The sequence below is a fragment of the Raphanus sativus genome, chromosome 6 (assembly GCF_000801105.2).
Source record: "Raphanus sativus cultivar WK10039 chromosome 6, ASM80110v3, whole genome shotgun sequence".
Classification (NCBI taxonomy): Eukaryota; Viridiplantae; Streptophyta; class Magnoliopsida; order Brassicales; family Brassicaceae; genus Raphanus; species Raphanus sativus.
This window is the reverse complement of record NC_079516.1, coordinates 16,870,655-16,887,649: the sequence shown is the minus strand read 5'-3', so window position 1 is coordinate 16,887,649 and position 16,995 is coordinate 16,870,655. Positions and strand designations below refer to the sequence as shown.

The window sequence follows — 16,995 nt, the reverse complement described above, 5'->3', positions numbered from 1 at the left end:
GTTCCGACAAAAAAACACGCTTTGTGGTTTTATCGAAAAATGCGTTTTACAGTTTTGGCTGGAAAATCCGTTTTGTTGTTTTAGCAGAAAACACATTTTTCAGTTTTAGCAGAAAACACGTTTTTGCGGTTTTGGTGAGAAAACATATTTTAGTGGGAAAATGCATTTTGCAGTCTTGGTGGGTAAACATCTTTGGCGGAAAAATGAGATTTTGCAGTTTTGGTAGGAAAACGATATTTTGCAGTTTTGGCGGGAAACACGTTTTAACGGGAAAACGCGTATTTGCGATTTTGGCAGAAAATTGTGTTTTTGCAATTTTGATGGAAAACTTGTTTTTACAGCTTTGACAGGAACATGTTTTTGCAGTTTTGGCAAAGAAAACCTATTTTGTAGTTTTTGCGGAAAACACGTTTTTGCGGTTTTGGTGGGAATATGTATTTTTGTAGTTTTGTCATATTTTGTGAGTGACAAAATGATATTAAGTGTAAGGTTGACAAACTCATCTTCATCTAGATGATCCAATTTGAATTAGTCGCCATTTTCAAAATTAAACCTAAATTTTTAAGATGATCCAATTTGAATTAGTCGCTATTTTCAAAATTAAACCTAAATTTTTAAACTCATTAAAATTAACTATCTAGATGACTTGTATTTTTAATGTCCAAAAAACAAAATTATCATTTCCACTCAAATGGTTCATCTAGACGGAAAAAACAAACAAGCAACTAAATTACTTTTTTTTTGCATTGTCATATTATATCAATTTCTAATCATTACAGATTCTTGGATCTGCCTTTGCCTTAAACATAGCGTGATTCCTACTCGAATTGCCTAAGCGATCATCTATAGCCGCTCTTTTGTCATCTTATGTGAAAACAGAAAGATTGTATGGTTGTGTAAAATTTAGTAAAACAATGAACACTTCCGTAATTTTCCTTTTCGTTCACTTGTGACTCGAATGATAGAGACAGTAGACACTATTAAAGAGGTGCGATTGTGGCTGTCGGTGCGGTAGAAGCGGTTCCATTCTTTGAATCACTGTGGTTTCTATAGTGTGTGTGTATAAATGAAGTTTTTTTTTTTTTTTTTTTTGATATCTCTGGTGTCTGGGCAGCCACTTTCCCAAATATCCCCGAAGGGGTCCAGCGCCCCAGCAGTAAGGATGTTAAATCGCTGTGGCCGGGTTTCGAAGCTGGTGGCGGACACCTCAGCCGAGGTTCCATTACCACCAGGCTACGAAGCCCAGTTGTGTATAAATGAAGTTTATCTAAAGATTGTGTAAATCAATTGTACACAAAAGAATCTTCGTTAATGGCTTATCATATCTATGGAGTCCATGCAAAATGCTAACTAACAACGGATCTCAATTTATCTCAACTCGATTTGAAGCACTCAGAGAAAAATTTAGAACCTACCGTTTGATAGTATTCTTCTTTAAAAAATATTTACTAAATTATATAATAAACTAATAATTATAACTCGGTTAAATTTATATGGAGTTTATAAATTATAATACAGAATATTATATCAAAAGCTTATGAGAAAATAGATTTTGTGGAGAATATCAAACACTCTAATGTTGTCAGAAAAAATCCCTACATCTTGATTTAAAATGTTTTATATGCGATAATTTTTGAATAAATATTTTGTAGTATACACTTTAGATAAATTTAAATAAATTAATTAATTAGTTATTATTATTAATTTATTATATATTTATTACATTGTAACTTAATTTTTATTTAAAACTCACACGACTAACTTTTATGTGAAAATAAATGAATTACATAAACTTTATGGTTTTTACAATTAATTGCTTTTAACAGCTATTAATTTATATTTATTGCCTTCTAGTGATACTAATATATTTTTATTTTGTTGTTTTAAAAAATATATATTTTATCATTAAAAACTTATTTAATCTGAAAAAAGAAACCAAAATCTAAAATCACCAATCAAGTTTTTCCAAAAACTAAAATTTACGGCAAAATCAAAAACCAAAAACTAAAATCTAAAATCCAAAAGCCAAAAACTAAAAACTAAAATCTAAAAACCAAATAAAAAATCATCACCTAACTCTATAGAAAAATCAGTTTATATATTTAAAATAAGAAAATAGAAAAATTTGCCAAAAAGAACGAAAAAATCAGCTTCTTTGTCCCTTTGGTATAATTTTTTTGTCCATTTTTCTGTCCCATTTACCTTTTTATTTCTAAAACTTAAAACTTAGTGAAATAAACAGTTTTATGAATTAAAAATTTATAAAATAGAAACAATAGATAAAATACCCATATACACAAACTAATATTTTTCCGGGTTGAAAACCTTGATAAATTAAAATTTGAAATTATGTTCTACGAAAAGTATATTTCATCATCTACTAAAAGTTGGTTAGTAGAAATTGAATTCCAGATTAAACAAAATCATGTACTTTTTTAGAATGAACAATCTATTTTAAATTAAACGTTTAAATATGAGGAATGCGAACTCTACCCGTTGTAAAGATAGCTATATTTTTTTGTGAAAGCATTTTCTACCTTTAGTCTTTTATGAGATATTCTAAAATTATAGAAATGCGAAATCTAGGCACAAGTCAAATTGTTACATGTGGTAGAATCCGCATATAGAAATTTTGTCTTGTTTATAAGCTAAGCAGTGTAGAAAGTGATTTTACGGATAAGAAAACCTTATTTTGTGAAAATTTAGGAAGTTCAATTAAGAAAATATCTTAAAACTATTTGTAATATTCTAATTTCCCTAAAACATGTATATTCGGTCACAAAATATTCTAAAAATATTTGTAATCTTTGTGCTTGCCTAAAACGTTAAACACACATATACACACACATATATATATATATATATATATCGTTTTGATATATTTACCAACATATATCGGTTAGAAATTATATATGTATATTTATTTTTATTACTACATTAACTAGGAATTTGTAGAACTCCTTGGAATTCAATTTTGTATATCATTAGAATAGATAAACATTATTTCCCATGCTCTTCGTGAGAATATTTTATTTTTAATTAACATTATATATTAAAAAATAATAATTGAATTTAAGTATCGTAAACATATTAATATAAGTGTTACTTCGTATAATTTTTTAAAGTATAAAATTATTTATCAAAATGATTAACCATTTAAATATATAATACAAGTTTAAGATATTTATTTTTTTTATAAAAAAGTTAAGATACACTAAAAATTGTTGAATATCGAATAAAAACTTTTAGTCGATATTTTGAAATGTCTGTTTTTAATTTTAAATGTACAAATTATAAAAAAAAATCTATTTCAATTTTTGTGTGCTCTTTATGTTAATTAAACTTTTATTAGTATATTTGTTTCTTTTTATTAATATATTTCTTTATATTATTATTTGGAATTCAGTTGTTTATAGAAAATAATTATATTAATATAAAAATAAACATTGAATATATTATTTTTATTAATATATTCTAAATTGTCGACTTAAAATTATATGTATATATATTTTAAAAATTAAATTTTTATTTTTAATTAGTTTAATATTTAGATACTTTTAAATGTATTTATTTAATTAATCAAGATCAATTCTGAAATTATGAAAAAAATATACTATATGGAAATGATAATGTTTGTTTTATACTATAGGGACATAGATAGTGAATTTTCATTTTGTTTTGGGTTTTGGCAAATTTCCCTTAAGAATATGCATTATAGACATTTTTTGTATTTAAACATCAAAGTATGCAAATTTTGAAAGAACACAACATTTATTTATTTTTTATCTGTAAAAGGTCATACTTATTTTCAGAGAGATGTACAGTAAAACTAGAAGGGATTATGTGTTAACAGTTAAATTCAATCAAACAAAATGACTATATATGTCAGATTTTCTCAGATCTCAACAGTTCCGATGTCTTTGTAACTTTGTACCCCAAACCTTCTGAAATTGAATTTAAAAGCAATATATTCAGAAGTGGGCCAAAGACTTCACAAACATTATAATTAATAGAGAAATTATTATTTTCGCAGAATACTGAACCTTGTTAAAAGGTCAAAGGTAAATAAAACAATTGTAGGCGATTTTAGCCTTGAACTTGATGAAATATACATTGGTCGCAAAGGTCAGATGGTCGAAGGGCTAGTCCAATTTTGAATCCGACAACACCATGACGTACCATATTTTGAAACTTGAACTTATTGGATTACTAATTACGATCACTCGATTCTTGAAAATTTCTTTATAAGTTACTGACTTACACAAAGAATAATTATCTTCAAATTACATAGAAAATAAATTACCAAAGATTTATAGTTACTGGAACACTAGCATCCCCTAGACATTACTTGCGAAGTGATTTGCCACATGTCTTCTCTACAATCGTTTTCACAGAAATAATTGTGACGTGTCTATTAAGATTGATGACATGTCATATGGTTAAATATGACATGGACAATTACATTTAATGCTGATATATATTTTTGGAATTTTTTGTAAAATATGGCAATAACTCATATATTACATCTAATATTGATTTATATTTTTGTAAACTTTGTAGAATATGGTAATAACTCATAAATCATCACTAAAATAAATATATTCAAATATGATATTTAGAATTTCGAAATATTATATAAGTTTACTTTTAGAATTATAAAATTTTTATTATCTAAAAGTTTCTAAATTTTCTAAATTAAAAAAAAAAAATTAAATCGAAATATCATTAGTTTCTTTTAGATATCTACAAATTATGTAAATATTATTTAGTTTTAGTTTTTGATAACTATACAATTTTATATGATTTTTAGTAATTTAGTACAAGTTGATTTAATACATTTAACCAAATGAAATAAATAATTTTTTTATCTAAGATTTTAACTTTATAAATATACATATATATTCTTAAATATAATTTAAAATAAAAAAAATATTTTCTCTTAATTTTATGCTTAATTAATGATATTTATATTAATTATTGGTAAAAGTAATAAAATATATAATATTAATAAATTACATTTTAAAATATAAAATTTAACTTTCAAAAAATTCATCACTACATATGGTACAGGAAAACACCTAAATTAATAATTGTGACATGACTACTAAAATTGATGACATGTTTTAAAGATTAATATGACATAAAAAATTATATTTAATGTTAATTTATATTTTTGGTAAAATTTTTAAAATATGGTAATAACTCATATATTACATTTATTGTCGATTTATATTTTTGGACTTTTTAAAACATGGTAATAACTCATAAATCATCATTAAAATAAATATATTCAATTATGGCATTTCAAATTTCGGATTATCATTTAAATTAAAAATATTTCAAAAATATATACATATTTTTAGAAAATTATAAAAAAAATCATAAAATCAAATTAAATCGTAAAATCATTAGTTTCTTATATATATCTACAGATTTTATAAATATTTTTTTAATTTTAATTTTTGACAATAAAGCAATTTTACATATTGATTTAATATATTTAATTAAAATAATAGATAGGAAAATCTACCTAAGATTATAATTTTAAATATATACATGCACATTCTTAAATATAATTCAAAATAAACAAAATTATTTTATCTTAGTTTTTAATGTTCAGTTAAATCAAATTTGTATTAAAATATTTATAAGAAAAAGAAAATTTATAATATTAATAAAATAATTTAGACATTTTTCTATAAGATAATAATATTTCTAGAATATAAAAGATTGATTATACATAAACATATATAAATTATCTATCAAATTTTAAAATATAGACTTATATATTTTATCAAAAACATATATAAATTATACATAATATATTTATGAACCTAAGGTAAACTAAAAATAATGTAATTAGCAAAATCGTTTTATTTTAGTCTAATTATAACCAAAACATTATGATTAAAAAATGATATAGCCCAATATAACAAATGCAAGTAATGATATCAATCAAAATATGAACAACTAAATCAACCAATTATTATGACGTATCTATTTTGCATATATTCATATACGTGAATAAATTTTCAATATTTTACAAGTTATGTTTATTAATGAATATCTGATTTACTTTTTTTTATTTTTCTAAAATAAGATATATCAAATTATACAAAATTTTATGAAATATATTTATAAATATAAGAGGATAAACTGAATTACCTACTAATACGATAATTTTAACCTAATGAGAAAAATCATCATTAATTTAACCGTCTATATACAACTCAAAATAAATAAAAAATAAAAAGTTGAAATAATACAAAATATCATACTTAAAACATAAAGATATTTAATACAATTTTTTATACATACAAATAAAAGATTACTTAAAATATATAAACAAACAAAGTAAAGTACTTATTTGTAAATATTTATTTCCGTGCATGAGCACGGAAGAATCACCTAGTAAGTATTAGATAGAGTACAAATTTTCACGGTTCGAAATTTAATTTAATATATTATTTTCTAGTTCTTATTTTAGGTTCTCAATTAATTAACGCTAATTTGTCTTCTTGCAAATCTCATTATATATACTCTTCTTTCTCGCTCATACCACCAAAATGCCTTTTGCTCCCTCCCCTCTTCTTCTCTCTAACTTTCCCCTTAGAAGACTCCTCTTTGTCTTCAACTAGGGTTTCCTCTTTAAAACAGTAAAAGACTCCCAAAATCTTCTTCAGAATTTTACATCTCCCCTTCTTATAGTTAAGACATTATTTAACGAGAGAAATAAAGAAGATCAAACCATTTAGATATCAAGGGCCACTTTCTCTTGTTGCTCCATCAGAAGGTAAGACCAAAAGTGTTTCATTCTTTCTACTCAGTCAATTCACACATACAAATACCATAGTGTGCATATTGTAGTTTTATGATGGTTACCTTTATAATACTGTATTAGAGAGTTTAGATCTTTACGACTTGCTGCCTGGTCTCGAACTTTATTTAGAAACGAAAAGTCACAGTTGAACGTGTAATATATATTCTGTGAGATCTTAATGATATATACGTATAATGTACCATACTAAAACACTAACTCCTTTATTAAGTAGATAATAAAGCTACTTAATAAGGTCGTAGATTCTAGAGAAAAACAGATACATGTTTGTATAGATGTGGGAACTCAGAGTCAGAAAGACAGAGAGTGTTGTGAGGATAAAATCAGGAAAAGCTGCTGAACTAGACGCCAAGAACAAAAAAGTATGGTCAAGAGTTTTTTTCTGTTCGAATTAAAATAAAATGAGTTAGTCAAAAAATTTCAAGAAGACAAATAAAAGTTTGAATTGTTTTTACCAAATTTGGTGGAACACGAGTAATCATATGTATACTTAATTACTACCTTCTTTAAAATTCTTTTTTTCTTATTTAAATTTAATGTCAAATCTATAAGAACAAATTGTTTTCTCATTTGAAAAATACATGATGTCGTCAGATTTACCCAACCAATATATGGTTTGATTGGTTGAAGCTGTGACTTTATATTTTTTGTTCTAAATTTTATGTTTTAGATTTTTAAAGTCATATAAATCAATCAGTTAAGTTTTCCTTTCTTTAGAAAATATATAGCAAAAATCTCCAAAATATAAAAAAAAATTCTGTAGAGAGTTTTATTTCCAAAATAAAAAAGCAAATATTTAGTGCTTTATAAAGCTACAACAAGCGAAACTACATCTTATATATCTACATATTAAATTCTACAGTAAAAAATATAAAGGTACTAGTACTACCCATTCAAATCACCTCCAAAATCTCTAGAAATTTTGATTTCTAGAGCTAATATTTTCCATTTATAATGTTTTGGCTTTAGATTTCAATTTTAAAACTAAATCATATGATTGTTTCAAAACAAGACTGTAAAAATAAAAGTTGCTCTAGCCTCTACCAAGCACCCCCATTTACTCATGAAGTAAAACGGGTCCGAGTTACCTTCAATCTGCATTTAATATAGCAATACCCATTTTATTCATATAGGTAAGGAAATCATTTAGACGTTTTTTGTTTATGTTTAATGCAGTTAACTGTATTATATAACTTTTCATAATCGTATTGTGTTAGATTCACCTATACGATTTAGATTTAAAATTTTGTGCAATATATATATATATATATATATATATATATATATATATATATCTATGTAGTATGTTTGATATTATATTGTTTTGATGTGCCAATATAATATGTAAAGCTAATTGATTATAAAGGAATTGCATTTTATATTGCAGTATTGTGCAAACGGTTTAGATGCATAAATTCTTGGTATTATATGATTACATAGTTTTGTGTTTCCACGAATGAAAAAATCAGGGGATAAATAACCCAAAAATGGCATCATCACATTCGAACTACATAAACTCACCGTGCGCGGCATGCAAATTCCTCCGGCGGAGATGTACATCAGGCTGCGTGTTCGCACCATACTTTCCTCCAGATGAACCTACAAAGTTTGCGAACGTCCACCGTATATTCGGGGCAAGCAACGTGAGCAAGATCCTCCACGAGGTGGCGCCACATCAACGAGAAGACACCGTGAACTCGCTAGCTTACGAGGCGGAGGCACGGCTAAATGACCCAGTGTACGGCTGCGTTGGGGCCATCTCGGTGCTTCAAAGACAGGTCTTGAAGCTGCAAAGGGAACTAGAAGAGACAAATGCTGATCTCAGGAGGTACGCTAGGGCTCTTGGCGGTGAAACGACGTCGAATTATGGAGGACAGAGAGGTTGACTGGTCAACTAGTCATCATCACTCTTTGGAGGAATTTAGCGGCGGACAGGTATAAAGAGACAGTGAATGGTTGATGTGATGAATGAGGATATCTTCGTATGTGTGTATGTTTTTTTTCCACGTTTATACTTATACGCATGTGTAATTTGAATTGTATTACATAGGAGGTCAAAGGATGTTTTTGAATATCTTGAATAAGTAATTGATGTATCTATGGTTCTGTTGGGTGCTTAATAATAATTTTCAAGTCAGGACACTATTAGGTATGGGCATTCGGATAACCGGTTCGGGTCCGGGTCGGTTCTTTCGGTTTTCGGATATTTCGGTTCTAGTGAAAATGGTACTGTTCGGATAATTTAAAATTTCGGTTCGGATACGGTTCGGTACATGTCGGTTCCGGATCGGTTCCGGTTACATCCGAAGTATCCAAAATTCAACGAAAATTCAACGAATTCGGTTCGGTTCTTAATATATAACAAACCATTTGACCCGATAAAACCGAAAAAAATCCAAAAGAACCGAATGAATTATAACAATTAATAAAACCGAAATAACATAACATAACATAAGTTCAATAACATTACAACTCAATAACATAAGTTCAATCTCCAAAATAAAAACAAGCATACCAATCCAAGGTTCAATCTCCTAATGAAAACAAGCATATCATATGATTTGAAAAAATGATAGCAGCCGAGAAACAATAAAGCAAGCAACAACAACACAACTTCTAACAACTTCAGTCTTCGGACCACCTTCTACTTCACTTCCCCTTCATCTCACGTTGCCTAAGATGACTTCTAGGACAGGTTGAGAGTATCAAACTCTACAAATATCACAAGATTCAATTACTACTTAAGACATGTAAGACCAGAAAGAAATTTAAAAGAAGAAAGAAGAGAATGTAGTATGTACCTTTCTCTAGCTTGTCATGTAGCTCAACCTCAGCTAGCATTTGAGCATTGGTAACACGTTTCTCAAACAGATTGATATCAGCCTTGAGCCATTGCTCTGTGCAGTCTCCAGTCACCAACATTGGCATAAAAAAGTAAGAATGGATAAATAACACATAAATCGAGGGCTACATCAACACCTCAATCATGAAGTGCGACAAGCAACTCCGAAATGGATCAACAAGTCGACCACTGGTGCTGAAAGCACTCTCAGCTGCAACAGAGGAAACTTGCATTGCAAGTACGTCTTTGGCCATCTCTGCTAAGATGGGATACTTGTGACAGTTCAGCCTCCACCATGATAACACATCATACTCTGTTCCAAGAAAGTTTTTAGGATTCTCTACCTTCTCTTTCAAATACAGCTCTAGCTCATCCCTTGCATCTTCTACTCCTATCTCAGCAACCAATTCAGTATACGCAAAGTCCATCCTCTCATAACAGAGATCATCGACCAAATCCATCGAGTCTTCCATGTTTTCACCTAACTCTTGATCTTGATCTTGTACATTTGATGACGATGCTTGAGTAGACTGAGATGATTGTCCACCAGTTGCATCTCTCCTCAAGCGAAGACTGTACTCCTTGAACATATCAGTCAAGAGAGTGTGAACCGACTGATACATCGCCTTAGCCTCAGGTGTTTCTTTGCCGTAGAGCTTCTCAAAACACAGCTTCGCAAACTGCATTTTCTTCGTCGGATCAAAGACTGAAGCAACAATTACCATCTTGTTGAAATACTTCATGCCTCCCCAATACTTGTCAAACTTTGCCCTCATCCCATCAGCCTTGGTTCTCAACTCCCTATCCAAACTCGTACTTAGCCTGCTCAGATTGCTCTCTATAGTGACTATCTCACCATAGCACTTATGAGAACATACTGTTGTGGAAGCTGAGACAACAAGCGTAGAGTTGTAGAAGATGACAAGGAACTTCACTAACCTCTCCACTGCATTCCAATCAACAGTCGCAGGAGGTCCTATCCTTTTGTTCCCATTCTCAACTTCATTGAAGTAGTCATTGTAGAGCCTGTCTTCCATTTCCATTTTATCAAACGCCACCTTGAACTTGATAGCTCTCTGAAGCATGAGATAGGTAGAATTCCACCTCGTTTTGATGTCCAAAGGTAAGCTGCCTCGACTCATCTTTCCCGACTCAACTCGCAACTCAAATGACATTTTGCCTCTGAGTAGAAAACCTCACATACTGCACCGCATTACGTATGGCCTCCACATTCCCATCAATATCTTGGAAGCCATCTCTCACAATCAGGTTGATAATGTGAGCTGCACACCGCATATGCAGGAAGTTGCCTTCCATTACCAATGCTTCTGGACCAAGCAAGATGAATTCACTATGAAACGTTCTCAGGGCGGATGTGTTGGCTGTTGCATTGTCAACAGTGATAGTGAACACCTTCTGTATAGACCATTCCGCCAAACATTCAAGAAGAACAGTAGCAATCGTCTGGCCTCTGTGATCACAGACATGCTTAAACCTGATGATAAGCTTCCTTAACTGCCAAGTATCATCAACAAAATGAGCCGTAACCACCTGTAGCTTGCCCCTGTAGCATGTGCTGTCCAGATGTCTGTGGTAAGTGACACCCTCTGCTTACTGACCTTAAACCAATTCTTCAGAGCCTCCTTCTTCCTCACATACATATGCACAATGTCCCTTGTTGCAGTCCTTCTTGAATGAGGTTTGTAGAGAGCAGCACGATCACAAAAGTGTCTCCAAGCAACACTTTCGGTGAAAGACAGAGGCAACTCACCCAAAACTAGCAGCTCATTAGTCGCCTCTCTAAACACGGCTTCAGAAACTTTAGCATACGTCAGACCTCCATCGTTGGTAATCACAGTTGAACCAGGACGTTAGCTCTGCTTTCACGCCAAGTGAGACTTACACGAAAGTAGATGCTTCCTAAGGTTAGATGTTCCTTTTGAAGACGCACAGCCGAAGATACGCTGACAAGGGTTGCATCTGCACTTGTCACGATCATCCTTAGTTCTTGTGTATTGTTCCCAGACATCAGATCTTGTGCTTGGCTGCTTCTTTGTAGCTGGTTCAGAACCACCGCCTGAACAAACCTTCCTTTTTCCATTCTTATCACGGCTTGCTATCTCCTCTTGAGTTTCTTGAACCCCATTCTCAGTTCCATTCTCTCTCTCAGAGTCGTTGTTAATCGGCAATGGTGAAGAATCCATCTGAAAAAAAATAAAGAACATCAATAAGATCATAAGAGTTGAACAAAAGGAGAACACAAAGAACTACAATGATAACTCTACATGACAAATCGATTTCAAAAATTGATTTCAATCCCAACTCTACTAAACAAATCGATTTCAAGTAATAGAGATGTTATAAGTGAAAAAGAATTGATCAGAAGAAGAAAACAGAAACACAATCTTACTTGAGATATGTTTCTCGATGACTCAGAAGCAAGAGGGAGAGACTGAATTTGAGATTTGTGTCTGATATCCATCTCTACTGCAACTCTGCTCTTTAATAAGCAGATCAAACCATCTGAAATCGCAAAGGTCGTCTTCTATGTCGGCAAGAAGAAACGGCGATTACGGGTATCAAGAGAAGATTGGGTTTTGGAAATAGAGAATGTCTATGGCGTGGGTGGGTGCATTAACTAAGGTAAAGGTAAAAGTCAGATCTGTCGGATATCCATATGGATCCCAGGTATAACCCGTAACCGACCCGGTATCCGATCAAATTTTAAACTGTATCCAATCGGGTATTTTTCTATACCCGAATCCGACCCGAAACCCGATTTTTCGGTTAATTACCGGTTCGGTTTTTCGGTACCGGGAAATATGCCCAGCCCTAGACACTATAGGCGAGTAGTATTAACTTAAACTTGGTGTGGTGTCAAACGGAAAGAAATGCGTTGCACAAAAGAAAAACCGGAAAGAAATGCAAATTTCTTTTTTTGCCAAATAAAATGGTTAAACCCGGGCCACTAATGGAACCAAGCCTAACTCTCGGGTGGGAGGTGCAACCCACGGATAGATCCTCTCCCGGGTATTCAAATGAGTCCTAAGCAATTGACTCATATCCGTGTGGCCACTTAAAGGTGTTTGCAGCTGCGGGGATTCAAATCCGAGAGTATTGGAAATCTCACCCTCAATCCGAAATCCGTCCTACCACTAGCCCACCTATAAGCGGTTGAAATGCAAAAAGTTCTCCAGCATAATTTTCTAAAATTAATGTAATGTTTCTAGCTTTTTTTTTTTTTTTTTGCTTTACAAATGTTTCTAGTTATGGTGATATACCTTTAAATTTGATTAGGAAGCTATTTTTCCATGACAAAACTTCTCTGCAAGAAAATACTATGGCATCATTGGGTCAAATGAATTCGAGTATATTACCTTAGATCGAGACCATATGATATATAGTTTTGTTCTAAATACAATTCGATAATGTTATTTTTAAATCTTGTTTATAATATGTTTTAGCGAAACTAGTGACAGTTAATGAAACTGTTAAATTTTACATACACATAAATACAATAAAAAGTCCATGAGTTTATGGTTCAACCTCAAAATACTTTGCTAAGAACATTTTTAACCGAACCTCAAATCCTCAAATTTTGAAGTGTTTGTCGTTCCCTTTCAACCTCAAATTTTCAAATTTTCAAATTTTAAAATTTTGAATAGTGACACCTCAAACTTGAGGTTTCACTATTCAAAACCTCAAAACTATTATATTTTTTTTACTTCTTATAATTATTTATTTTACAAATACAACTACTAACTTTATTTAAAATAACTTAAGTACATCCAAATAAAATAAAATAGAATAAATATTACATAACATTAAAATAAAATTCACAAATAAAAAATAAATTAAATAAATCTCACACAAAACACAAATACATTAAAACATAACATAAATTAAAAAAATACAAAAACATTTAAATACTACATATCTTGCTTCAGTCATTTGGTATCTTATACGTAATTTCTAAAAACAATTGTGTATATATGTTGTTTTATTATATATATAATTTATATTATCTTTTATCATATGATATTGTAATATTGTGTGTTGTATAATATATTAAAAATATGTTTTTATGTGTCTGTGAAGTTTTATCATTATTAATAACTTTTTGTCAATATTAAAGATTATAATGCAAATAGATAAACTTTTAAGGATTTTTTTTGAAGATTCATGGTTGCAACAATCAACCCTCAAATCTTTATTTTGAGGTTTTGCTCTCTTTAAAATGAAGTTTTGGGTTTGAAATGCTCTAAGGTGCTATCTAACTTCCACCAAGAGCATTTCAATAAACTTAAGTAATCTTATTATTAGCAGGGAGTCAAGTAAGGAGTCACGTTTAGACACAACATAATTCAATTCTTCATTTATCATGGCCAACTTTTGTAGCAATTCAAAATGTCGTTCAACAATTGTGACCCTAACATGTCCATGAAGCAGCAAATAATACTGGATTGTGATACTTCAATTTCGCGTCGACAGTTTTCGAGTAGACTCATAGGAGAGTAGCGCTAATAATTGATTGTTTGATTACACACACTAGTCACTGGTCAGAAACATCATTTTGCTAATATTCTAATATACTCTCGACTTAAAAAAGTTAAGAACCTTTTAAGCACATGTCTTCATAGGGCATAACTCTTTTTAAAGTCGGTACATTTTTTCATGTCAACTGGCGGTAACCGAACAACCGATGCATTCACATACAAAAACTCATCAGAACCCCACTCCTAAATTTGACAGTAATTAAGAGTGACGTATTTGAAATTTAAATAAACCAACAGCGAGAATAGTATACCCAAATATATATATACACACACACTAGGTGTTTTTTTGCAGAATGTGCAGAAATATAATTTAAAATTTAAATTATATTTAAAAAAAATTAGTTTTAATTATATGTAAAAAGTTTAGATAAAATAAACAATTTTTTTGTTTAAATTTATATTTAATAAGATTTATGTATATATTTAAAATTATAATCTTGAAAATATTTTTTTTTATTTTGGTTAAAACATATTAAATAAAATTTTATAAAATTAAAAGAATTTTTGTTAGATATATAATTTTCAAAACATAAAACTAAACAATATTTCTTAAATTTGTAATATTAAAAATAAATATATTTATAATTTTGTATTATGAAAAAGAATATATCAGTTATTAATATATTTTCATAATTTTGCTAAAATTAAATATTAATATAGAAATTAATGATAATATATGAATTAATAGTAGTTGCCATATTTTAGAATTTTTTACCAAAAACTATAAAGTTTTATAAGGAAAATTGTAAATGATACAATTAAATTAATATCATGTCATATTCACTTCGCAAATAATGTATAAGAGATACTATATATATATATATATATATTTAGTTATACAGGAATATCATGGTCCTACATAAGTGGTCCAGACCAGTCACGTGTTGCTACGTATCGATCTCCTAACGATGCTGAAATATTAATTTTCCAGTGACTGAGATTTGAATCCTGATAGTTTAACCGTATTGGTTTTTTCCCCTCAAGTTAATCACCACTGGAATACACACCATGGCTAAGATACTATGTATATTGTTTTGATTAAACTTAAAATAATAATATGATACGTATACTGATATACATATGCAACATATGTATACTAATCTGGCTTCCATGGGTGGATTACTGGAATTACATGTCGACTTCAAGACACCGGGGATTGAAGATTATGTTCAGACACGAGTCAGTTTCAGAAACAGTAACTAAAGGTACATTTTCTGCTACAATTCTATTTTAACAATTTTAAAAAATTATTATAACAACTTATTTATTACAACTATCACTGTCTACTGCAGAAATATGATTGTTTGCCATGTGAGATGATATATCATATTGTACACATCTTTAGACTGGTCATCAGTTATTCCCTCCATCTCATTCATTCTTCTTGATCTCCTTTATTTTTTCTTCTTTTTTTTTGCGATAATTGCAAAATGATAACAAATTCTTTACATTCTTCCGCATCTTATGAATTAAGAAACGACTGACCTGTAATATTTTTGTCACGGTTAACACTTTTTTCTTACAATTAAACCTTTTATAACAAAAACTGAACTTGGTAACGTCCTCATCCAAAGATGCCCTAAAAGCAGATGCATCAAAGATATTTTCGGGAGTTCCTAAGCATTAAAATATAGATAAATACAAAATAATGAGGAATAAGATACCAACATGAACAAGAACAGCTCCAACGGTAAGCTCTTAGATGAGTTTTTGCCATTTAAAAAAAAATAATTAATATTGGTGAGAGAGTATTGAAAAGTTCTTACTGCCGAGTTTTTAAGGATCCTTACTAGTTTCAAGTAACAGATGTCACTGCATTTGGTTTAATTGGTCTTACAAAAAATTAACGCATAACTAAATAATTATAATAATATACTTTATTGTTTTAGAAACTTGGATTGGTTGTAAGTTTGTAACTGATGAAGCTGTTCTAATGATGTTCTAATGTCTCACACTTGCGATATGAACCATAGACCTGACTTTTTACAGGTTAAATCCAAGTTTAAAACCAGTTCTATTTTTGAGATTATGATCATACATATCTTTAATTAATGTTAGCGAAAACATAAGTTTCAATAGTTTAGAAACTATGAGATATATATGTAGTATCATTTTAAAATTTTAGAAGTTAAGACGAATGTTTCAGAAGCTCAAATCCGTCTCTGTTTGAAATTCATAGAAAAGGCGAAGAGAACACAAAACAAAACGTAAAATAGTCCATATATGCGCCAAATTTGTGGACCATGAGAAAGCGAGAGAGAAGGTTGCCATCTCGTCATCAAGCAGCAGTGAAACACCACTATACCGCACAATAGCTTAGTAAAGTCCAATAACAGAAACAAAAAGCCTTGTTCCATGGACGACATCGTTTTCTTTGTCCAGAAATTGATAGATTCGATTATCTCTTTTTGTTTTTCTTTGATTAGACAGACCTATGTAAGATAAAGTACTAACTAAAGCCACCGGGGGCGACCATAGTGTGCTCGTGTTACAGATGTTATCCCTAAGAGTATATATCGCAAAGTCCGGAAAGGTGAAGATACGAGCCCTACATTCCATATACACCGAGTAACTCGCAACCTAAAGAGGAAGCTTAATATGGTGAGTTATGCGGGAAGAAAGCTACAGTCATAGGTAAAATTCAAAAGAGGAAAACTGCTTATCCTTGAAAGGTCTGCCAGATTGTGGAGGCGGATTCACATTTGACTAAAAAAAAGTGAGCGTGAGTGTAGAACAGAGAGCACATGATGTTGGATTGA

General features: G+C 30.2%; 2 protein-coding genes across 2 annotated transcripts; one reads left to right on the top strand and one right to left on the bottom strand.

Annotated features, from left to right (window-relative positions):
- The first annotated feature begins 6,560 nt into the window (after positions 1-6,560).
- On the top strand, positions 6,561-8,983 carry LOC108811821 (LOB domain-containing protein 25). The gene is made up of 2 exons (XM_018583917.2): positions 6,561-6,793; positions 8,308-8,983. The coding sequence occupies exon 2, from the start codon at positions 8,326-8,328 to the stop codon at positions 8,722-8,724; it is 399 nt and encodes a 132-aa protein (XP_018439419.1). The 5' UTR covers positions 6,561-6,793; positions 8,308-8,325; the 3' UTR covers positions 8,725-8,983.
- Positions 8,984-9,805: 822 nt separating this feature from the next.
- LOC108807946 (zinc finger BED domain-containing protein RICESLEEPER 2-like) lies at positions 9,806-10,822 on the bottom strand. Its single transcript, XM_018580167.1, has one exon. It carries the CDS (start codon positions 10,820-10,822, stop codon positions 9,806-9,808), a length of 1,017 nt encoding a protein of 338 aa, XP_018435669.1.
- Positions 10,823-16,995: the final 6,173 nt, after the last annotated feature.